Source organism: Myotis daubentonii, chromosome 17, assembly GCF_963259705.1.
Source record: "Myotis daubentonii chromosome 17, mMyoDau2.1, whole genome shotgun sequence".
Lineage (NCBI taxonomy): Eukaryota > Metazoa > Chordata > Mammalia > Chiroptera > Vespertilionidae > Myotis > Myotis daubentonii.
Genome location: NC_081856.1, coordinates 54,781,211 through 54,804,803, shown reverse-complemented (window position 1 = coordinate 54,804,803; position 23,593 = coordinate 54,781,211). Strand labels below are relative to the sequence as shown.

At 52.8% G+C, this 23,593-nt stretch overlaps 2 protein-coding genes across 6 annotated transcripts; both read left to right on the top strand.

Moving 5' to 3' along the window:
- The first annotated feature begins 517 nt into the window (after positions 1 to 517).
- On the top strand, positions 518 to 8,451 carry ZNF16 (zinc finger protein 16). Its single transcript, XM_059672617.1, is given in 5 exon segments — positions 518 to 639; positions 3,385 to 3,495; positions 3,498 to 3,564; positions 3,566 to 3,585; positions 6,332 to 8,451. Coding segments are annotated over 4 exon segments (1,989 nt in total). The 5' UTR covers positions 518 to 639; positions 3,385 to 3,428; the 3' UTR covers positions 8,167 to 8,451.
- A 1,840-nt stretch (positions 8,452 to 10,291) lies between these two features.
- On the top strand, positions 10,292 to 19,014 carry LOC132219875 (zinc finger protein 250-like). Of its 5 annotated transcripts, none has more exons than XM_059672603.1 (6): positions 10,299 to 10,979; positions 11,231 to 11,377; positions 13,864 to 13,957; positions 14,191 to 14,332; positions 14,736 to 14,849; positions 15,928 to 19,011. In XM_059672603.1, the coding sequence occupies exons 1-6, from the start codon at positions 10,492 to 10,494 to the stop codon at positions 17,241 to 17,243; spliced, it is 2,301 nt and encodes a 766-aa protein (XP_059528586.1). In that variant the 5' UTR covers positions 10,299 to 10,491; the 3' UTR covers positions 17,244 to 19,011. The 5 variants fall into 5 exon arrangements, with proteins under 5 accessions (XP_059528588.1, XP_059528589.1, XP_059528586.1 ...); XM_059672604.1 differs by having other exon boundaries at positions 10,304 to 10,979; positions 14,206 to 14,332; positions 15,928 to 19,010; XM_059672607.1 differs by having other exon boundaries at positions 10,499 to 10,575; positions 15,928 to 19,007.
- The last annotated feature ends 4,579 nt before the right edge of the window (positions 19,015 to 23,593 follow it).

The window sequence follows — 23,593 nt, the reverse complement described above, 5'->3', positions numbered from 1 at the left end:
GCTGTAATCATTTGATTGAGGGATTCAGGACTTGCACGTGCAATCTTGTGTTTTTATCAAGCTACAGTCTGTTCAGATTGTAGGAGTTGCGTATCAAAGTCCACACAGAGGCATATCTCATTCTACCTGCATTTCTAATCGGTGTTTTTTCTATTTAGTTACCACCCCGTTAGTTGCAGGGACGGGTTCTGACTGCGGCCACCCGGCTGGGGTTCCGGGGCGGACCCTCCGAGTCGCTGCGGCCTCCAGCCGCCGAGGGCGGCGACACCGGTCCGGGCCGCTCGGGCCTCCGACAGGAAGTGGGGGCGGGACTTCCGGAGTCCGCCTCCCGGCCGAGCCTCTGAGCGGCCGCAGCATTGCCGCTTCCCCGAGCGACCCCCGGACCGTGCCGACCACCGTCCCGCGTGATGTCCGTGCCCACGCGGTGGGTGCTCGCCCCGGACTATCTGGCGCAGACGGGAGGGGGGCGTGGGAACCGCTGGCGGAGGGGCGGGGTCTGCTGGGCCTGGGCGGGTCCGAGCCCTTGCGGGGGTCAGGCGGCGCTCTCCGAGGGTGCACCGCGGCGGGTGACCTTCCTGCCCGGAGCCGGGCACCGGGACCCCCTGGCGCAGCTGCGCAGAGCGACTGGGCAGCTGTGCGGTGAGTGCTGTCCCGGAGCGTGGGGCTGGGCGAGGGAGGGCCTGGGGACTCGGGGAAAGGTGGGCTGTCGCGCAGCACCGGATGCGCTGCTCGGAGGCCTCGTCAGGGGTGGATTCGCTCTCCGGACGGAGAAGGGGTGCTGGGGAGTCGGGGGAATTTGCTCTCTCGTGGGAGTGGGGTGAGGGGTGGGTCATGCCCTCCTGCGGATGCCTGTGCTGGACTGGTGACTGCGTGTCCTTCCGCTTGTCCCTGTTCAGCACCAGGCTGAGCCCTGAGCATTTGCATCCAGTTTCTGGAGGTGGTTGCACCGAGGGCATGTTTCCTTGCTGACTCCTGTATCTCCTGGAGGCCCCAGTCCTTGCACGTGACCCCTGTGGCTCATGGTCAGCGATAACGCGTGTCATTTCTTAGAGTTCAGGAAACCCGGGCGCCTAACCTTCATTCCCTCTGCAGAGTCTGTTTTACTGTGTGATGTAGCAGATCCGCAGACTCCAGGCATTCAGATGTGGACATGGGTGGGACGGGCATTCTGCTACCAGATTGGGTCTGTGTGTCCTCCTGGCCAAGATCCCACATGTACTGGGGTGAGAAAAACAAGAGCTAAAGTGACCACAGTTTGTTACACTTTATAATGAAAAGACAAAACGTAGCTTAGAGTAATATGGAAGGGTGCATTAGAAACTGGGAAGGGGCTGAGTGGCTGGCTGGGAGATACTTCCTAAGTCCTTTTCTACCTTTTGAATTTTGACCATATGGTTGTGCCCATTTGGTGGCAGTGATAATGATTTCAGGAATCTTAAAATTAAATGAACTGCTTGAATATTGCAAATGACCGAGTCTCCCCTTGGGAGAGGGAGCGTGATACCCGACCGCCCCCCCTCCCCCCCACACACACCATGGAAGCGACATCTGCTCTGTTCTGCTGCCACGTGAACAGGTGTATTAAGTCAGTGCTCTCCCTGCTTTAAATTTCGTACATGCAGTCCTCCTTACCACCTTTACCAAGCTAATCTTCCTGGCATGGTTCATTAGTCCTGTCTCTCCCGTAATATAGAAATGTGGCTGGTACCTCACCATAGAGAGCCAAGGCTTCTTGTGGGCTGCCTCCCCAGTAATCCTATCTCTGAGCTCCATCCACACTTCTGTCCCATCTCACGCATGCCTTCTTCCACCTTTCTAAGCAGGTCTGGCCTAAAACCCTTCTCTGCACCTGGTTTAAATGCTCCCCAGCCCCAGGGCTCCGCCCCTCCCCTGCTGCCTCTCCCCAGAACACTTGCCCATCTCACTGATGCATTAGCTATGATCTGTCTCCCCACTGAGTCCCTGAGTCACTCTCACTGCTGTATCTACACAACATCCCCAGAACAAACCCTGATTGGCATATGGTGATTGTTGGGGAAACACTGAGAAGATGTTTCCAAGATGAAAAATCCAACTTGGCCAGGCAGCTCAGTTAGAGCATCGCTCTGATACAAAAGGCTTATGTAAAAGCACATATAAGAATCAAAATTGAATGCATAAATAAGTGGAACAACAAATGAGTGTTCCCCCCCACACACACACACTCCCTTTCTTCCTCCCTCTCTCAAATCAGTACAAAAAGAAATTTTAAATCCAGTCCATAGGTTGGCAGGCAATGGTAGAGGGGTCAATGTACCTATTGATGGTACAGTGTGAAAAAGGAGCTAAGTAAGGGGTGTTGCCCAACTCCTGGGTGAGCTACTGGACGTACTGGATTTGCACAAAGATGGAGCAGTAGGATGGGTGGGGGAATCAGTATCACTGTACTGCAGTGACACTGAGCTGGGAACCACCACCCCCCCCTTACCATCAGCAGCCAGGTACTGGGACCAAGTTCCCCACTGGTGCCCTCCTTCTGGAGGGACTTTGTGTCACCCTGCGCTCCCCAGTAGTTGTCTGTATTATAATTAGGGGCAGAGTGCGTCATGAACTTGAGGGACCAAGGCTAGAGGCCAGAAAGGAAGTTGGCCTGGACTGGCTGCCCTGGTGTCCTGAGTGTGACACTTTGTCGTGTGTCTATCCAGGTGGGAATGTTTTGTCTTCCTGCTCAGAGGGAACAGTTAGGGCTAAAGAGATGAGCCCAGTTTGGGAGTCTTTACAGGATAAGGGTTGTAGATGCCTCCCATCTGGACACATTAACAGGAAGTTGGAGTAGCACAGAAGTGAACCCTGGAGCACCAATGCGAAGAGGGAGATGAAGAACCTTGGAGGGAGCCACTGGTGCAGAGAGGATAGCCCAGGAGGGAGGAGAGGAGGATATCTGCTGTGGATGCTGCCAGGAGGGCACAGCTCTGACAGAACTGACCACTAGGATGCCACCACGATGACCACGCACCTGTATGCAGCACAGGCTGCCCCTGGCTACCCAAAATCTGGGGCTGCTGGTCCTCCTGAGTGGGTCAGGTGGTCCACCTTCAGGGCATGGTCAGGAATGAGGGTGGGCCCACAGTGGGTGAAGGCTCGGTGGGGCTGCTCTCTGCCTATCATGGAGGCCTGAGCTCTTCCCGTGTGCCCACAGGGCACTGTGTCCCCACCTTGCCCACCTGGGGCTCTAGCTCAGGAGTCTGTCCCTGTGGCTGGCTGACACTCCACTTGGATCCACGGTCAGGGACTGTGATCCCTGAGACCCAGCACCAGGTTCCCCACAGGCCTTGGGGTGCAGGGGGAGGATGGCCCCAGGCCTAGCCCTGCTGCACACTCAGCAGTGTCCTTTCTGGCCTCCAGGGCCCAGGCATGCCCAGCCTCAGAGCTCGCCCCAAGAGGCAGAAATGGAGCACTCAGTTCCTGGACCGTCCCCTTGGGCCCCTTCAGCCCAGGCCCGTGTGAGTGCTGCTCCACCGCGACCCACACTGCGTCTGCATTCTGTGATCCACTCCACTGCAGTGGCACTGAGCTGGGAACCACCCCCTCACCATCAGCAGCCAGGTACTGGGACCTAGTTCCCCACTGGTGCCCTCCTTCTGAGGGGACTTTCTGTCACCCTGCGATCCCCACTAGTTATCTGTGTTATAACTAGGGGTGGAGTGCTTCATGAACTTCAGGGTCCAAGGCTAAAGGCCAGAAAGGAAGTTGGCCTGGACCCTGGCTGCCCTGGTACTGAGTGTGACACTTTGGTTTCCCCGCCTGACATAGAGGGTGCCATGTGATGGTTGCCAGATGATCCCTGTCTGGCCCAACCACCAGGTGGTGATAGTCCTCTTCCCTCAGAGCTCTGCCAGGTCTTGGTCCTGCCCACTCTGTCTTCCTTCGCACTGCCCAGCTGCTTCCATCCTCTTTAGAGCCTGACCAGACAGTCCTTCCTTCCTAACCGCTCACTAGCTTGGCTCTTCTGTGCACCTCTCAGTGGCGATCAGGATGGTTACTCAGTATTAGCTTTCTTTACTGGGATCTGATGAGGGCTGTTGTACAAGAGGACATTCTTGTGTCCTACATGGGACTGTTATACTTGGGACATCTGAACAGAGTACTCTAGTCAGAAACTGTGGCCAAGGAAGGCTGGGCTAAGGGCAGAGATGGTGTGGGGCAGTCAGGTGTATGTCAGAGAGGAGAGGCGGAGCCCAGGAGCATGTAGACATTCCCTAGACACCTCGGGGCTCCTGATCCTGGGGTTGCCACAGCATAGTGTGTCTGGACCATGGGTTGGGTGATACATGGGTGTGGTGGGCAGACAAACTGAGCATGTAGCTATGCCAGGTCTGCATTGAGAACAGAAGCATCCAGACGAGCCAGGGAGACAGTGCTATTGTGGTAGCAGATTCCTAAAGTTCCAGCTGGTGGTGACCTTAATTGAAGGACAGGTTGGAAGGTGACGGGCCCAAGGAGGCTGGGAAGTGCAAGAGGGGTGTCCTTGACCTATCCCCTCAGCACTACTGACTATGGCCAGACAAGGGATTGCCCCAGTCCTGGGACGTGAGCCCTGTTGGGGCACAGTCTGGGCTGCAGGCGACAACAAGGAGGAGTGGTGGTCAGAGAAGGCCTTTCCAGTGAGGTGTGTTCCACACAAGGCAGACCTTCGGGGAGGGTATCCACCATGCTTGGGAAACAGCAAGAGCAGGGTGGGGTGAGCTCAGGGAGGGACTAGGAGGATGAAGTTCTCTGCCTTCACCAGGCTGCCTATGGGCAGGAGAGGAAGGTGGGAGGCCAGGGGCTTGACTCAATGTCCAGGCAGGAGAAGACAGCAGCAGTATGGCCTGGGTGTCACAATTTGAATGAGATAAAGACTCAAGATCTTCATTCAAATGAGAGACTCAGGGGAACGAGGGTTCCTTGTTCCTTCAGGCATGAAGAGGCAAGAGGGAGGTGCCAAAACCCTTCTGCTGTGCCGTGGAACCTTCAGAAAGATGGACACAGCCACCTAAACATTGTACCAGGGCAAGAAATTGTTCAGTGGACACTAGTCACATTTGTAGGTTTTAGAAGGTAAAGGTGGCTTTGGCAGGACAGGACACGGTCTCTGAAGGCTCCTGTGTTAAAAAGGACAGAATCTGATATTGCACAGGAGTTCACACCACACAGTTGGAACCAACTTTGCTTCTCTGGGCCCACCTCCACCATAGAGACTGCCCACAGCAAAGCCCAGAAGCCACTAGTTAGCACTGGGTGAACAACATGGGCCCAAGAAGCTTACAATGTGCATCATGGAAAAGAAGAATGGGTGGAATGTTTACCAATGTCATGCAGGGCATGTAATGTTTTCCTTGTACAGGTGGGAGGGGTGAGTACCTGGGTTTGGGACACACGCCAAGATACAGACAACAGGACTTGCTGATGACCTGCTGTGGGTGAGAAGAAGGGCAGTCAAGGGGCCCCTGGGACTTTGGCCTAAACCAAGCATGTCAAACTCACGGCCCACGGGCCGCATGCAGCCCACAATGAATATCTTTGTGACCCAGTCAATATAACGGTATGTAAGAAACGTTTTAATAAAAATTTTGTAACTTCATTTTTACAATATCCTGTTATACATAATTATTAATAGTGAACTACAACGTTTACTAACGATTGATTACTATAATCCTGTTGCATTCATTTCCCTTACCCACTGGCACACCATTTCTCTCCACTAATGCTAGCAGCGAATATTTTAGCAGTTGATTGCACATCATTAGTCTTGTACTGACTTGTTTGGTGTTCACAACAGGAAATATTTCACTTTCAGAGAAAAAGAAAGATGGGTTTATTTGCGTTACGCTTATTAATTTGTGCAGTTATTCAGTGTCTGATAAGTTAATGTTCAAGAAAAAAAGATTACTTTTTATTAAAATATCCTATTATTTTATGTTAACAATTACTCATTTATTTCAGCCCTTTGTATTTAGCGTGTCTCTATTGAAATAAACCTACGTTTCCATGAAAATTGAAGGTTTTTTGTTTTGTTTTGAGTTTTTTTTGGCACACATAAATTAAACCTTGTTTAGTTGGCCCGTGTTCACTTTTGAGTTTGACATGATTGGCCTAAACCAATAGATAGACTTCAGGTGATTTCCTGAGATGTGGGTACTGGGGCAGGTGGCTAAAGGTTGGTGTTCACTTGCCATACTACCTTGTCCCTTTGGAACTTCCCTGACCATCCCCGGTCCCTTCGAGAGATCTGGGACTGCCACCCCCAGTGGGTCCCACCAGACTGTATTTTCCTGTTTCCTTCCAAGTGACTTTATGTTTGTCATTTCAGATTGGGACATCAGGATTGAGGGCAAGGAGTTTCTTCAGAAGGAAGGTGTTTCTGAGGATTTAGAATCAAAGGCATAAATATTAGAAAACTGTACCAGTGATGTTTCCCTGGCACCTGAGCTTGGAGAACTCTGTGAGGACGTATTAGAAAGAGACTGGGGAGTCCCTGATGACACGAGCCAGGTGCAGTCCCTCTTCGGAGAGGAGGACCTCGCACCAGTGGCAGTGCTCCTTACCAGCCCCTTAGGGGAGAGAGAGATGCACTGTGATGATTTTGAGAGAGACTTTAGTCGGAGCCAACACCCAGCGGCATATCAAGGAATCTCTGTGCAAGAGAGGCCACGTCTGTACACGTGTGGCCAACACAGCATGGACCTCACTAGCCACGAGGGTCCCCACACAGCTGAAAGCACCTTCATATGTAATGAGTGTGGGAAAACCTTCAGAGGAAACACTGATCTAATTCAGCATCAGATCATCCACACTGGACAGAAGTCCTTTGTAGGTAATGAATGCGGAAAAGCCCTCAGCCAGAATTTAGTTCTTAAAAATCATGGGAGGTCTCCTGTGAGTGAGCCCTACCAGTGCAGCGAATGTGGAAAAGCCTTCCATGTGCACTCAAACCTCATTAGGCATCAGGTCAGCCATGGTGGAGAGAAGCCTTACGTTTGCAATGACTGTGGAAAAGCCTTCAGCCAGAATTCCAGCCTTAAGAAGCACCAGAAGTCTCACATGAGCAAGAAGCCCTATGAATGCAGTGAGTGTGGGAAGGCTTTTAGGCGGAGCTCAAACCTTATCCAACATCAGAGAATTCATTCTGGGGAGAGGCCTTATGTGTGCAACGATTGTGGGAAGGCCTTCAGACGGAGCTCCAACCTCATCAAACACCACAGGATTCACACAGGCGAAAAGCCTTTTGAGTGTAAAGAGTGTGGGAAGGCATTCAGCCAGAGCTCACATCTGAGGAAGCACCAGCGGGTACACACTGGAGAGAGACCTTATGAGTGTAATGAGTGCGGCAAGCCATTCAGCCGGGTCTCCAATCTCATTAAGCATCACCGGGTTCACACAGGAGAGAAACCCTATAAATGCAGTGACTGCGGGAAGGCATTCAGTCAGAGTTCCAGCCTCATTCAACATCGGAGAATTCACACTGGAGAGAAGCCTCATGTGTGTCATGTGTGTGGAAAGGCCTTTAGTTACAGCTCAGTGCTCAGAAAGCACCAGATAATCCACACGGGAGAAAAGCCCTACGAGTGTGGCGTCTGCGGGAAGGCCTTCAGCCACAGCTCCGCCCTCATTCAGCACCAGGGTGTGCACACGGGTGACAAGCCCTACGAGTGTCAGGAATGTGGGAAGACCTTTGGCCGCAGCTCTAACCTTATCCTTCACCAACGAGTTCACACTGGAGAGAAACCCTATGAATGTACCGAATGTGGAAAAACCTTCAGCCAGAGCTCAACTCTCATTCAGCATCAGAGAATCCATAATGGATTGAAACCCCATGAGTGCAACCAGTGTGGTAAAGCCTTCAACCGAAGCTCAAACCTCATTCACCACCAGAAAGTTCACACGGGAGAGAAGCCATACACATGCACTGAATGTGGTAAGGGCTTCAGCCAGAGCTCACATCTCATTCAGCATCAGATCATCCACACTGGGGAGAGGCCCTACAAGTGCACTGAGTGTGGGAAATCCTTCGGCCAGCGCTCAGTCCTTGTCCAGCACCAGAGGGTTCACACTGGAGTGAAGCCCTACGACTGCCCTGCCTGTGGGAAGGCCTTCAGCCAGCGCTCGAAGCTGCTCAAGCACCAGCGGACCCACACCAGGGAGTGAGGCCGGCCCCCGCCGTGCAGTGAGGCTCACTCCCTGCCCGCCCCCCACAATCTGTGCACAAAGCTGTGACCTTCCGGGGGGGGCGTTTCACACCCTTTCTCCCTCGTCCCTCCTGCCATTGCAGCCACCTAAGGTGACCTTTTGGTTCTTTTTCGTTTTGTCTTTACATGTTATGAGCCATGTTTGTTTGGAGGGAAAAGATGATAGAGGCTGCAAATTTATGAAGAATTTATTACTGTAATCAAATATAACCAAAAAAGTAAATAGGCATTTCCTTCAAGGTAACCACAGTAATTCTTTTGTTTGGTAATTAGTCACACCAGGAGGGAGTCCTTTGTCAGTGGCCGTAATCCATGCTCTGTTTACATTAAATCGGGTTGAGAGTATGTCAGGTCTGACTGCTGCCACCCACCCCCACTGTGGTGTGTACTCATTACCAGCAATCCCTCGCCTTCCTGTCCATTCCATACCTGGACACAAGTCTCCCCTGCTGCTCTCTTTCCTTTCTGCCTGTCTGTAGTCTGACACCGTGCTTCCTCCTCACGGCTCTGCTGTGACTCAAGCCCCGGCTCAGGGCTGCTGCACAACGACAGGTGCTGCTCTTTCCCTGCCTCCAGTTCTGGGCTTCACAGTCCTGGCTGTCAGCACCACAGAGGACAGCTCTCTCCTTGCCCCACCTGCTCTCCCTTCAACTCCCAGGCTGGGGGTTTTTCCCCAGGTCCATTCATCACCAGACATTTATAAAGCACCTGCTAGGTGCCCCTAGACGGTGGAGAGTGGCCCTCAGTTTCCCAGAGCTGTGTCCACGCTCCCTGAGCCGGGGGGACTTGATCTAAAAGCAACAGTTGCCAGCAGGAGGCTCCTGGTCACCAGCTGGCAGGTCTCAACCTGGTGGTGTCATAGGGTGGATGGGTGGACAGGCCCCGCCTGCATTGTCCCAGGAGGAGAGGAGGAAATGGATAGGTGTAGGCAGGGTTGTGACTATGGTGGGAAAATAAGGGTTTGGCTTCTGTTTTTAATGAGGAAAGAGGATGTAGGCGGCTTGCAAAAGGTAAACCCATGGGCTTGGGCCAGAATGGGCTGCCTGCCCTGATCTCAGAGACCATCAGAAGTAGCCCATCATTGCTCACTCACCCCAACAGCCCCCGACCCGTGTCCCCAAGGTAGCACTCTAGAAAATGCCGCACCTGCCCTGCTACCTCTAACTCACTTGGTCTTGCTGCCTCCTGGAGGCCTCCAATCTGCTGACCCCTGTGCTCCCTCTCGGGCGTCACATTTCTCCTCGCCCAGCCTGAATCCGATCCTTGCTTTTTTCAGCGAGTGTTTGTCGGCCCTCACTGGGATACAGCAGGAAACGACAGACAAATGCTGTGCTTGAGGAGTTAACATCTAGTGCCGAGGACATGACCAATGGTCTGCAGTGTGACCCAGGGAACGGGGTCTGGGACGACCTGGGCCCCGAGCTTCACAGTCCTCAGCAGCGGAGACGTTGCTCCACTGGCGGGGGTGGGGGTGGGGGGCGTGGTAAACGGAGTTCCCCGGAGAAAGCTGGTGCTCACGACTGTTCGGAGGACGCTGGCGCAGCACCGGCCCGGCGTCCCCGGCTGCCTAACTACAGAATCGCGCACGTCCTCCCACTGACCTCCTGCCTCGGCCTCGGCTGGACCGAACCCCTCCAGCACCGACCTGTCCCGCTGAGTTACTCCTGAGCCCTCTGAGCCCCACAGCACGTGCCAGACTGTGGGTCACAGGCCCACGGCTCCTCCCAGGCAGCCAGGACCGTCCCCCTCGGGCCGCCTCTTCGGAGTGCGCGCCAGCGCCGCGGTGCTGCCCACCGCCTCCGGGGAGCTCGTCGCACACACCCCCCATCGGTAAACACCGGTGAGGCCGTCACTGTCACACATGACCACCGCCAGGCCCTCGCTGGGTACGGAGCAGTTGGCAGAAGCTACGTCACGGAGGGAGCGGCAACCCGCACCAGCGGAGGAGGGACCCGCCAGCCCAGCGCAGAGGCCAAAAGCCGGGCGCGGGCGACGTGCCTTAGTCCCCAGGGATGGCGCCGGGCGGGGTGGGGGGGCACCGGAAGCTCCTAGGAGGCTGCCGGAAGTACGGCCAGTACGAGGCCCGGCGCGGGGTGGCCTCTCTCGGCTGCGCAGAGACCTCCAATCTAGTTGGCTCCGGAGCGCGCGCCTCGCTGTCACTTAGGAGAAAGGCGCAGCGAGGGGGAGGCGGGGCCGACGTCTGGCTGGAAGATGTCGCGCTCTAGGATTGGTGGTCCAGGCGAGTGGGCGGGGACTAAGGAGGCGGGGCCCCAGGGATTGGTGGATGCACAGGCGAGGAGGGGCGTCCCCTTTGTCCCAGAGCGCTGCGGACGGCCGCCCCTCGGGGTGTGAGACTGCGGTGTGGACGGTGAGTGGGGGCCGATTGGCGCGGGCGAGCCGGGACCTCTCCCCTCACCGATGCGGGAGCCGGCGCGTCCCCGCACGGATCCGGTGCTTCCCCACGAACACGCACTGCCCCCTCCCTTCGCGCCAGTTCCCTCCCTTCCCCGGACCCCAGCGAGCCCCACCCCCCCTTGGCCCCGCCCCGGCCCCCGCTCCCCTCCACCGCGCGCGGAGGCCCTTCCCCGGGCCCTACCCCGCGGGCGGCGGGCCTTGCCGGGGTCCGACGGGTCCGGCGGGGAGGGTGGTAGGCCTCGGGGGCGCCGGGCTCCCCGGAAACCGCCTGAGGGGCCCGTGGACGAAGGTGCTTCTCGCCGCATCGCTCACCCTCCCTGCGTTTTTCTACGGACGCCGTCTTTTTCCGGTTGCTTTGTAAGAGCCTGTTTTCAATGAATGAGACCGGCGTTTTCTAACAAAGTTTGCAGATATTCCCCGTTTTCATCCCTTGCTTAATATTGTAGTAGACGATGATAGGCGATAATTTTCGAAAAATAAAAACGTCGTAAATATAAAAAGTGGGGGTCCTTCCGCGAGTGGCTGCCATGCGCGCGGAGGAGGCCCCGGCCGGTTTGCTTTGTGTCCTTTCGGGATCGACCTGCGCTTTTTTGTTTTTCCTCTAAAAGGAGGCTCCGACGCGCGGCGCTTGGGTTTTCTCTGCTGCCGGCCGCCCTCTCGGCCCGATCGGCTGTGCGCCCCGGGCCCCGGCGGGGCGACGGGGCGGGGACGAGATCGAGGCCCGGGTCTCCTCCCCGACGAGCGCCTTCTCCCAGGTCAGTGTCTTCGTTTCCGTTCCGGAGACAGAGGAGGGGTCACTGCCCTGTGCTCTGGCCTCTGTGTTTCCTTTGCGACACGCCAGCTCGTATTTTCCATTTACGCTGAAAACGTTCTTCTCAAATGGTCGTCTGTTCGGCGTGGGGTTCTTTGAGATGGAAAACAAGTTTTTAATGGTCAGATATTTACCTTTAAGGCTTTGTGTTGTTTTAAGGGCTCTCCCCACTCCAGAATTATTTTTACAGTACATCCTTGTGTTTCTCTGATCCTTGTAAAATGTTGGACCCATCTGGAATTTGTTTTGGTGGGGTGACCTGGGAACCCAGCTTCATTCTCCACCCCACCCCCACCCCTCTAAATCATGCTATTTCTAAGTCTACTTAATGAATAAAATATATTGTCATTGAATTGGAAAACCACTGCTATTGTGTATTAAATTCTTACATGTCTTTGGGCCCATTTATGGATTTTGCGGCCCGTTTGATGTACATAAAATTTTTGTTTTGTGAGCAGATCTGCCCCCCAGGCATTCTGTTTCGGGTATTTAGAAAGGCCCTTCCTACTGAAATGAATGAAAACTTACCTGCGGTTTTATTCAAGTTACTTTATGATGTAATTTAAAATTTTAACTCCTATTCATTAATTAGCCTAGTGGATTAATTAGACTATAAAGTAGGAGATGATCTGACTTTTTTGTCCTATTTTTTTGATTCCTTTGCCTTGGCTCTACTTTCTGAGAGATTTGTTGAGCTTTGTGTAAAGGTGGTTTCATTTTTCTCAGAGCACTGAGCCCTTTGTCCTGGCACCATGTCCTGAATCGTCTTCCCCACAACGACTTGAGTCCCAGATGGGGCCCTGCACTGTGGTTCTGAGCCTCCTCCTCCTCCAGGCCCATCTGGCTCTCGCCCAGGCTTTGCGGGTGCAATGGCCAGGATCAGCAGCATTTCTCTAAGTTTATGCTAACCATGTTTCTGGGCCATTTGTGATGAGAATCTTTTCTCATGTTTTCTGTTACAGGTTGTTAGTGTAAGGAATCTAGCAGCTTACATGTATAGTTGTGGTCACTTGGCCGGCTCAGAGCTGCCTCTTCTGAAGGTGCTTCCACCCTGGAAGGCAGTGTCCGTGGACGTGAGGGGACAGGGCATTCCAGCATGAAAACCTGGGGGTGGGAGGAGAAGGGGAGGGAGGGAGTTCTGAGAGCCGCCCAGACCAGGGACTCGGAGGGCGTCGTCACAGCTTGTCACCGTGAGTAGTGACTTTGGAAGAACAGGCATGCTTGCATTAAGACCATCAGAAATGGCTGCTCTGCCTGTGGAGTAGCCTGCTCTCTGTCTCCATGCTTCACTAATAAACTCACTTTCGCTTTAAAGTCTTAAAAAAAAAAAAAAAAGACCATCATCCATTCCAACAAGGGTGTTAAGCTCCTAAAGCTTAGCTTACAAAACAAAATAATAATAATAAAAGGTTCCAAGCTCTTTGCTTCTCTGCAGTCCCCTTTTTTAGATCTGGTCCATGTTTTTATTCATCTTTCAAAAGACTCATTGGAATTCTATTAGCGGTGCATTGCACTTATACACACAGGTTTGGGGAAAATGGGCATTTTGGGTGAATAGGGGGGCAGCTGCAGTGAGTTCAGTGTGTATCTTCTGGAAAGGTGTCTGGATAAACAGGCACCCATAGCTCGTGTTTTAAAGAGAAAGCAGGGTTATGGCGCTCCCTCCAGTGGCCTACAGTGCATTCTCCCGATGGGTGCCTCTGTTGTTCCGGGTGTAGTCTGCCTGCTGGGCTTCTGAGTCCTGTTGCAGACCCCTGTCAGCACTCCAGGAAATGGGAACCCCATTCCTGTCAGGACAGCTCCTGGCCCCCCCTTTTTTCCAGCACTTTAGTGTAACAGATATCTCAGCTTCAGTTGTCCAGGACCTGCCTAGGCCTCCCTGTCAGACGCTTAGACCAAATTCCTGAGTCACTCCAGACTCACTTTATCAGAACCCGACCTCCCACGAGGCACCAGGGCTGCCAGGCACAACCAGGCGTAGCTGAGGTGTCAGTGTAGCCACGGAGGGTCATGGTCAAGCCAAGCATGCAGGGCCCGGGGTGGGGTCCCTGCAGGAGTGTGGGCCTTGAGCAGAGCCACCCCTTCCCAGCCGCTCCTCGTTCGGGGGGTGTCTCTGGGGGCAGCCTGGCCTGGCACCCACACCAGACCAGAAGACCGCTTGGCACCTGTGCACATGCGCTTGCAGAGGCCCTTGTCCTTGCCGGCAGACTGTGGGCGGGACCTGGTGCAGGGGCAGATGGCCCCGAGTCCTCAGGTGCACAAGTGTCCCCAGCTTCCCAGGGTCTTTACCTTCCCGGGTCCCCTCCCAGGAATGGTGTGTTTCTGTGGCTCCTGAAGAGTCAGGTCAGACCTCACAGCGGGCAGGGCTCCCGGAAGTCAGGGTCTGTGGGGCAAGGCCAGGCTGCTCATGTGCTCCCTCCTCTTTCTCAGCCCACAGGCTTCTTTGAGTTCCGTCTTCCTCAGAGACTCCAGGGGACGGGCAATGGCGGCAGCCGGTCTCCTGCCACCAGCAGCAGGACCCCAGGTGAGCTGCCCCTGAGGCCTGTGTAGCTGCATTTTCTTCCACACTCAGGGCTCCTGCTGCAGCCTCAGCATCAGCACACCCCCTGAAGTCCATGGCCCCTTCCTGTCACCCCATTAGCTCCCAGGGCACCCCCATGTGTCATAGGGCTTTCCCCCAATTTGGGGGTATACCTCACCCCATGTTACTTGCACCCACTCTTTCTTAGACATGGAGACTTAGCTGACCTACAGCAGCCCCTGTCATTTCAGGTGAAGGTGACCTTTGAAGATGTGGCCGTGCTCCTCTCCCAAGAGGAGTGGGACCAGCTGGGCCCTGCTCAGAGGGGCCTTTACCGACACGTGATGATGGAGACCTATGGGAACGTGGTTTCGCTGGGTAAGGCCCTCAGCAGGCCAGTCTGTGTCTGTGAGCTTCCCGGGGTGGGCCACACCACGGGGGCCTTGGACTTTCCTCAGGGTGCTCAGCTCCACGGGGAGGCTGGTGCTGTCTCCCACCTGCAGGCTGCTCAGGTGGGGCGGGGACGCTCTAGACCAGGGGTGGGCAAACTTTTTGACTCGAGGGCCACGATGGGTTCTTAAACGGGACCGGAGGGCCGGAACAAAAGCATGAATGGAGTGTTTGTGTGAACTAATATAAATTCAAAGTAAACATCATTACATAAAAGGGTACGGTCTTTTTTTTCAATAGTTTTATTCATTTCAAACGGGCCGGATCCGGCCCGCGAGCCGTAGTTTGCCCACGGCTGCTCTAGACAAAAGACCTTCCTTCCCGTGAGCAGGACTTCCAGGAACCAAGCCCAATGTGATCTGTCAGCTGGAGCGAGGAGAGGAGCCCTGGGTCCTGGACGGGCATGGGGCCAAGGAGAGCTGGGGCCTAGGCAACGACAGTTCGGGTGAGTGAGAGGAGCTGCCGCACCTGCCCTGAGGGCTGAGCATGTCCCAGTGGCTGGGCGTAAGCAGATGGCTTCCACCTGGGGCCTCTGCCAGGAAAGGAGTCTGGGTTGGCGGGACTGAGCCAGGAGAGGCCCCTGGAGACGAGTGCACACTTGTGATTCTGCTTTCCAGCGCGTACTTACGGGAGATGCAGAACATGAAGGTTACCTGGTTCATTTAGAAAAGAGCGCAGCACCCTAGTGTGGAAGGGAGGTTAACCTGACCCTGTGGTGGGGCTGAAGCACACTGAGATGATGAGCAGGGAGCCCACCATCCCCATGTCTGTGTAATGTTGTGCTGGGGTCCCACACACTAAGTAAGACATGTACACACACACAAGACTGAAGCTAAAAACAATTGGAAAGAAGAAGGAAGGTATTTATGATTGTCTACTTGGAAACAGGTTGATTAGAATTCACAATCAATGAGAGACAAACTCAGTTTTACTTTATTCATCAGCAACAAAGGTGTGATATTTTCTCCAGTTTTATTGAGATAAAACTTCTCTGCTGTCCTCACGACTGCCCCAGCGGCTCCATCGCTGGCCTAGACTTGTCGGCTGTCTTGCTCCCCAGCACACTCTACATGAAGAGCTCACAGCCCCCCGAGCACAAGTCTGTGGTCTTGTGTCTGTGGGATTAGTCTGTGCGGTACATGTATATTGCCGTCTGTCTGGTGGGGCTCCCTGAAGTCATAGATGGTCTTGCATTTATTTCTGCTCCAAATGGCCTCTGGGAGCCCAGTGCACAGAGGACTCAGGGAGGGCAGGGCTCAGGCCGTGCTGGCCTGTCACCTGCCGCCATGGGCCACGTGCGCACTTCACACAGGAGTGACCTCAGGCTAGAGGTTGCACCTTTCAGCCTGGACACCTCTCTTGTTTGACACCATTGTGCTGTTCCGTCCTCTCAGCCCACACAGCCGAGTGTCCCACATCTCTGTGGACATCCCTCGGCAGCCACCTTCAGGGGTACACCTGAGCTGAAATTTGAGTGGGTTAACATTTGAGTTAACATTTTCCCTTTGGATGTGTGGTTTCAGAATGTGAGAATAAGGGAAGAAACCAAATTAGTCTGAAGCCATTCATTTCAGAGGAATTATCCGTGATTCTGGAGAAAACACCCCCCGGGTGGATTGATCAAGGAAGTTGCAAACCTGAACAGAGCTTCTGTCTGAGCCCAAGTCCTGTGGGCCCCCCTGAAGTTCAGGTCTCCAGCCCAAGCGAGCCACTCGACCAGCAGCCGGCCGCTTCTGGCAGGGAGAGACCTTACAAGTGCATCGAGTGTGGGAAATGCTTCGGCCGGAGCTCCCACCTCCTCCAGCATCAGAGGACCCACACCGGGGAGAAGCCCTACGTGTGTGGGGTATGTGGGAAGGCCTTCAGCCAGAGTTCGGTCCTCAGCAAACACAGGAGGATCCACACAGGCGAAAAGCCCTACGAGTGTAACGAGTGCGGAAAGGCGTTCCGGGTGAGCTCAGACCTCGCACAGCATCACAAGATCCACACGGGAGAGAAGCCCCATGAGTGTCTCGAGTGCCGCAAGGCCTTCACCCAGCTCTCGCACCTCATTCAGCACCAGCGGATCCACACGGGGGAGCGACCCTACGTGTGCCCACTGTGCGGGAAGGCCTTCAACCACAGCACTGTGCTGCGCAGCCACCAGCGGGTGCACACCGGGGAGAAGCCCCACGAGTGTGCGGAGTGTGGCCGGGCCTTCAGCGTGAAGAGGACGCTGCTGCAGCACCAGCGGGTGCACACCGGGGAGAAGCCCTACTCCTGCAGTGAGTGTGGCCGCACCTTCAGTGACCGCTCCGTCCTCATCCAGCACCACAATGTGCACACGGGCGAGAAGCCCTACGAGTGCGGGGAGTGCGGCAAGGCCTTCAGCCACCGCTCCACTCTGATGAACCACGAACGGATCCACACAGAGGAGAAGCCCTATGGCTGCTACGCCTGCGGCAAGGCCTTCGTGCAGCACTCCCACCTGATCCAGCACCAGCGGGTGCACACCGGGGAGAAGCCCTACGTGTGTGGCGAGTGCGGGCACGCCTTCAGCGCCCGGAGGTCTCTGGTCCAGCACGAGAGGATACACACAGGTGAGCGGCCCTTCTGCTGCACACAGTGCGACAAGGCGTTCAGCCTGAAAGCCACACTGATCGTGCACCTGAGGACGCACACGGGCGAGAGGCCCTACGAGTGCAGCCGCTGTGGGAAGGCCTTCAGCCAGTACTCAGTGCTCATCCAGCACCAGAGGATCCACACGGGGGAGCGGCCCTATGAGTGCGCCGAGTGTGGTCGTGCCTTCAACCAGCACGGGCACCTGATCCAGCACCAGAAGGTGCACCAGAAGCTGTGACCTCGGCAACCACAAGTCTCTCTCACACTTGGGCACACACTCGGGAAGCCCCAGCTTAGGAGAAGCTCTGTCAGCTGCATAGGAAGCCCTTTGGTAATTGAGGGTCACAGAGTAACTAGAGGGAGAAGCACTGTGCTCATCACTCCTTGGGGATAACTTCAGAGGTGCCGATTTTATTTTTTTCAACGTCTTGAAGTCATATTGGAGAGTAATCACAGTTGTAGTGGATTTCGGTAAAGACAGTCATAATTCTCTAACATCACACAGTTTAAATTGAGAAACTAAGCCCTAGCTGGTTTGGCTCAGTGGATAGAGCATCAGCCTGCGGACTGAAGGATCCCCGGTTTGATTCCGGTCAAGGGCACATGTCTGGGTTGCGGGCTTGATCCCAGGGGGCGGGGGGGAGGGGGGGGCACGAGGGGGCGTTCTGGAGGCAGCCTATCAATGATTTCTCTCATCATGACATTTCCCTCTCCCTTCCTCTCTGAAATCAATAAAAATATGTTAAAAAATAAATAAATTGAGAAAGTAAAGGAAATTAAGGCATAAAGATGACTGTCACAATAAAACTAACTTACATCCCAAATAAAGGTTTCTTCTTAGAACATTTCATGCCTTTCCTAAACACAATGATTGTAATTATTGCATTTAGAATGTTGGACTATTTTCAGTACTCTGTTAAACCACTTAAGTATCTGTGGATGAAATGATATTAGAAAGTGTCACCAACTAGCATCATGTAAAGAGGCTGGAAATCCTGTGTGTGTGGAATCTTCTGTTTTGTATAGAGAAAAAAGTAGTAAACATTAGGAGAAAATATATAAATTTAGGAAAACCTTTACTTGGGCCTTTAAATTCATTCAAGATCAGAAGGGATATCCTAACTTTTTATTAAAAATTTCATCTCAAAAGTGGATCTTTTCCTCAAAACCCATCCTTATGACCAACAGACCCTGTGTCCCAGAAATTATGGGATGTCTTGGGTGTCTGGGCCCCATTTGGGTGGAGGTGGAAAGCTCTGCTCAGCTCTAGACATGATAGTTGCTGCACCTAGTGGGTGCTGCCACACACTGCTGTTTCCAAAAGATGTGACTTAAAGACTTATTTGGTGCTTATAACAAACGTCTCAAATTCAAATAGCTCTTTTTCCTATCAAATATTTCTGTTCCTAAGTTTAAGGGACTTTGTTTTTCATTTTTTTTACTAGAGGTCAGGTGCATGAAATTCATGCATGGGAGGGGGGTGGGGGGGCGGTGTCCCTCAGCCCGGCCTGCACCCTCTCCAATCCAGGACCCCTCAGGGGATGTCCAACTGCCTCTCGCCCAGGACTTCTGGCTCCTAACCCCTCTGCCTGCCTGCTGGATCGCCCCTAACTGCTCCCGTGCTGGCCTGATCGCCCATAACCACCTCTGCCTTGCCCCGCACCCGGGATCCAGGATTCCCTTCTCTGGCCACTTGCAGGCACCCAGGACCCAGGCTGGCCGCAGCCGCAGAGGACCATGGGCAGGCCGCTTCACGGGGGCTGCAGGCGCTGGTGCCTGGGACTGCGGGGCAGGCGGACTGTCCCTCTCCCAGGCCACAGCCTGGCTGGTCCCCATTCCTCTCTCCCCAGTGTTGAGTGTCTGAGCTGTTATAGTGTGAGGGCATGATGACCATTTGCATATTAGCTCTTTATTATATAGGATTCCTAGTTCCACGAGAGTCTGTTATCCATTGTCAGATACAGTAATGAATCTGGTTTATTAATAATTTTTCAAAGTTTTTTCTCTAAGTTTGTATCCATTTCTCAGGAGAGATGAAGCACTCTGCCGTCGGTCCTGCAGTCCATAGCAATGCCTGTTCCCTGTGCAGACCCTCCTGAGGAGCTGATCACAGATGTTACCATCAACCCTTCAAAGCGCAGCTCTAGTCCTCCCTCGTGGACCCCTACGCAGACATTCCTAATTCTGTGGGAGAGTTAGAGTAAGAGCGAGGCATGTTGACGACAGCATGAGCATAAGTTCAGTTGCATTGTGCTGTTCAGTGTAGAGAACACCATTAGCCTTTTCTCTTTTTTTAATATATATTTAAATATATTTTATTGATTTTTTTACAGAGAGGAAGGGAGAGGGATAGAGAGTTAGAAACATCGATGAGAGAGAAACATCGATCAGCTGCCTCCTGCACATCTCCCACTGGGGATGTGCCCGCAACCCAGGTACATGCCCTTGACCAGAATTGAACCTGGGACCTTTCAGTCCACAGGCCGACGCTCTATCCACCAAGCCAAACCAGTTTTGGCCGGTTAACCTTTTAATCAGATGCCATGGACCTCTTGGTGAGCATCAGGCTCCTTGTCCATGGCGCTGGGTGGTGAGCACAGCGCCCTCTCCCTAGGGAGGCTCCTGGGCTGTGCATTTCTGCCCCAGGAGTGGGAGGCAGCACACCAGCTGCTGGATCATGTAGTGGCCCTGGCGTCAGAGGCCAAAATGATCTCTGGGGTTCCCCTCGCCCTGATAAATGCCTTCTCAGCCATTACTTCCCAGCTCTGACTTGTCGGCAGCATTCAACACTTTTATTTCAAAGTCTGCACATTTTATGTATTTAAATTTGTAGTATTTCTCCCTACAGCTAGCAAGAATTTGACAGTTCTTTTCAAATTTTCTATTATTGGAGAACATTTTAGTCCACCCGAAATTTGTTTCTGTGTAACTGTATAACCTGACATACCTTCTAATAAAAAAGCAATGAGCAGAATATATTTGTGGGTGAAGGAAAAGCAGTAACTTTGGCATAAGGAGCTTCTACAAATAAGCGAAAATACTGCCAGGAAAACCTGAAAGAGGCTCGTGTGCCAATTCCAAACAATTAGGAACATGTATTCTGTAACACAGAGCTGTGAAGGCATAGGGATGGAGTGCTTTGGTGCTGGCTGCTACTGTTACTAATATTATCTGACTCACCAGGTGTGGGGACACAACGCGTGATCCACCTCTGGAGCAGATGACTGCAGCCTAAGAGAGGCAGGGGCACTCCTGGAGGACAGGCTGGGGAAGCTAGGCCACTCCATGCAGAGGGCCTGGTGCCAGAGGCCCAGGATGATCTTTCCCGTGTGTGGACTTGGCCAAGGGCAGAGGAAGGTCACAGGGATGGTACTGGGAGCACTGGGGTCTCTGCCATGGCCCACCTGGGTGAGTATGGGGAATGCTTGGTGTCATGCATAAACATTTTCAACCTGAGAAATGAAGTTGACATGGTGTGGAATTCAGGGGTCCCCAAGGCTTGCCCTCACTTCTAATACCAATCACAAGTTGAGAGGTCACCAACATCACCCTCAATTTTTGCTACATTGACTCAGAACTCACCCTGAAAGCTGAGTATAGTGTATTACAGGGAACAGATATTAAAATCAATTAGCCAAGGGATCGCATGAGGCAGAATCCAGGGAAAATACCAAATGCAGGGATTTTGTTGTCTTCTCCCTGGGAAGTCACAGTCAGCTTTTCCTTCCAGGCAAAATATGTAACAATGTTTAAGGGGTATTGCCACCCAAGGAAGCTCACTTGATCCTTGGCATCCAGTTTTTATTGGCTTGGTGACATCAATATACCTGACTGCCTGCATGACTGGCCTCAGACTGCAGCCCTGCCAGTAGCACAACCATAAATCACACTGTTAGCAAACTATCGGCCGTGGCCCTAGGGAACAAGTAAACACCACCAGGAAAAAGCCGGCCCTCTCCTGGGGGTCAGGTTAGCCCTTTCTGCATGGGGGTTAACAGTGGGTGGGAGCCCAGGCCTGCCTCAAACTGCTCTGACTTCAGTCACTTCCCTCCAGGTTCTTGTCCATGTCATAGGCTCATTGCATAAATGAAATGAAATCACAGCAGGAAGACCTGCCTAGGACTCAGTTTCTGTGTGACTGTGTTGTGTGCTCACAGGACTCTGCACAGGTACAGCCACTAGGGAGCCGTTCACCCCTATGAGTTGGGCATCCAAACATCCCACAACCCCAGTGGGTCTAGGAGAGGCTCAATCCTCAGCTATAGGAAGGATGCAGAAAACTGGAACAGGCTGGGGTGGGGCACAGGATACACAGCCACCTCTAAGGGGGACTCAAGGAGAGCCTAGAGCAGTGATGGCAAACCTATGACGTGTGTCAGAGGTGACACGCGAACTCATTTTTTTGGTTGATTTTTCTTTGTTAAATGGCATTTAAATATATAAAATAAATATCAAAAATATAAGTCTTTGTTTTACTATGGTTGCAAAGATCAAAAAATTTCTATATGTGACACGGCACCAGAGTTAAGTTAGGGTTTTTCAAAATGCTGGCACGCCGAGCTCAAAAGGTTCGCCATCACTGGCCTAGGGGGTACACTTGGACTGACCCAGCCCCAAGGACAGCTCCCAGCAACCCTCTGGCTCAGACCTGATGTCCTGCCTGGGTCCAGGGATGTGAACAGGGTCAGCCACAATCCTAGGTCACGGGCACCAAGCATGCACACTGAGCATGACCCACCTGGCCTCATTGTGCCCATCAGGATGGGTGTTGTCACCTCTCACCTGGGGATGCTGACTGTAGATGGGCCAAGGCCTTCAGCTGTCTCACTGCCAGCTGCTCCACAATCACCAACCCACAGGCAGCCACTGTCAAACGCCGCTGCTCCCAAAGGCCCTCTTGTGACCTGAGAGGCAACTGCAAGGAGTCAGCCCACCAGATGCCCAGGAGTAATGGCCTGAGATGGCCCAGTGGAAACATCTGGAATCCATGGGGCCCTTCGTCCATGCTGCCACCTCCCTAGATGGGCTTGATCTTGGCCCTTGTGAAAGTGTCACCAACGCATGTTACAAGCCTTTTTGAGCCAAAATCAAGCAGACCAGGAAACTTGTCAAACCATGTTCCCTAGTTTTGCGCAATGAAAACAACCAATAAAAAGGAAAAAAAAAAAAAAAAAAAGAAAACAGCCAGCATTTTCTTCTTCCAGGGACACTATTATCATTAAATATGCTTCTTCAGATGGAGCTGCCCACCCGCCTCTCCAGCCCTCCCACAGAGGGCTTTCATGCTCTCTTCAAGGAGACCACAGTCACTTGGGGTGCCACTTGCTCAGGGGACATCCAGGCTGATGGTATGAGGCCCAGAGCAGGAGTTCTTAACAAACAACCTGAAGGAAGACCATCTGGGCCAAAGCAGTGTTGGGCACTGAAACCAACATAAAGATCCCAGTCAAGGGCATGTAACTGGGTTGCAAGTTCGATCCCTAACCCCAGTGTGGAGTGCGTGCAGGAGGCAACCATTGATGTGTCTTTCTCACGTCGATGTTTCTCTCTCTCCTCTCTTTCTCTCTCTCCCTCTTTCTGAAAATCAATGGAAAAAACAATATCCTTGGGTGAGGATTAAGAAAAAAAACCAAAACTATAAAACTCAGAAGAAAACACGGGGGAAACCTTCAGAGCCTTGGATTTAGCAATGATTTCTTAGATATGATACCCAAAGCACAAGCAACAAAAGAAAAAATAAATGGGACTTCATTAAATTAAAAACTTTTGTGCATCAAAGGACATTATCAAGAGAGTATACAGAGCCCAGCTGGTGTGGCTTAGTGTTTGAGTGTTGACCTATGAACCAAGAGGTCACTGGCTGATTCCTGGTTAGGACACATGCATGGTTGCAGGCTCCATCCCCAGTAGGGGGAGTGCAGGAGGCACCAATCGATGATTCTCATCATTGATGTTTCTGTCTCCCTCTCTCCCTAATGATCAATAAAAACATTTTTAAAAAAGAACTGAGGGGCCCCCCCTCTCTCTACCCCCAGTGCACAATGGGTTCCTGACGTTCCTGTGGTGGGGAACACATCCCCTGTGCCCATGTGGCTTATGGCCATGTGGGACTCTACACGTGGACCCGTAGACTTTAACACGGCAAGGAAGCTCTGGACACTGGCCTGCTCCTGGAACCCCAGCTGCACCTTTTCCTAGAGTGGCTTCTCTCAATAAACTTTGCCTCCGTTAAAAAACAACAACAACAACAACACAAAACTGTGCATATTATTAAAAAGAGAGAGAGTAGACACAGGAAAAAGAGTAGAGAGACAAATCACAGAATGAGTAAAAAAAATTTGCAAATCATATATCTGATAAGGACTTACTATGCAAAATATATGAAGAACTACACCTCAACAACAACAAAAACCAAAATAACCCAATTCAAAAATGGGCAAAGGAACTGAATAGACATGAATGGCCAATCAGCACCTGAAAACATGCTCAACATCAGCAGTCATTACAAAAATGCAAACCAAAACCACAGTGAGGTACCAGTCCGAGCCCTTTGGGACAGCTATTACCAAAAAAAAAAAAAGAAAAAGA

What these genes read in the sequence shown, in the direction of transcription:
- LOC132219875 (XM_059672603.1), top strand. Translation starts at nt 10,492, where the DNA reads ATGCACAGGCGAGGAGGGGCGTCCCCTTTGTCCCAGAGCGCTGCGGAC. An exon ending in CGTCTTTTTCCGGTTGCTTT is followed by an intron (nt 10,980 to 11,230) that starts GTAAGAGCCTGT and finishes TTCCTCTAAAAG; the next exon opens with GAGGCTCCGACGCGCGGCGC. An exon ending in CCTAGGCAACGACAGTTCGG is followed by an intron (nt 14,850 to 15,927) that starts GTGAGTGAGAGG and finishes GTGTGGTTTCAG; the next exon opens with AATGTGAGAATAAGGGAAGA.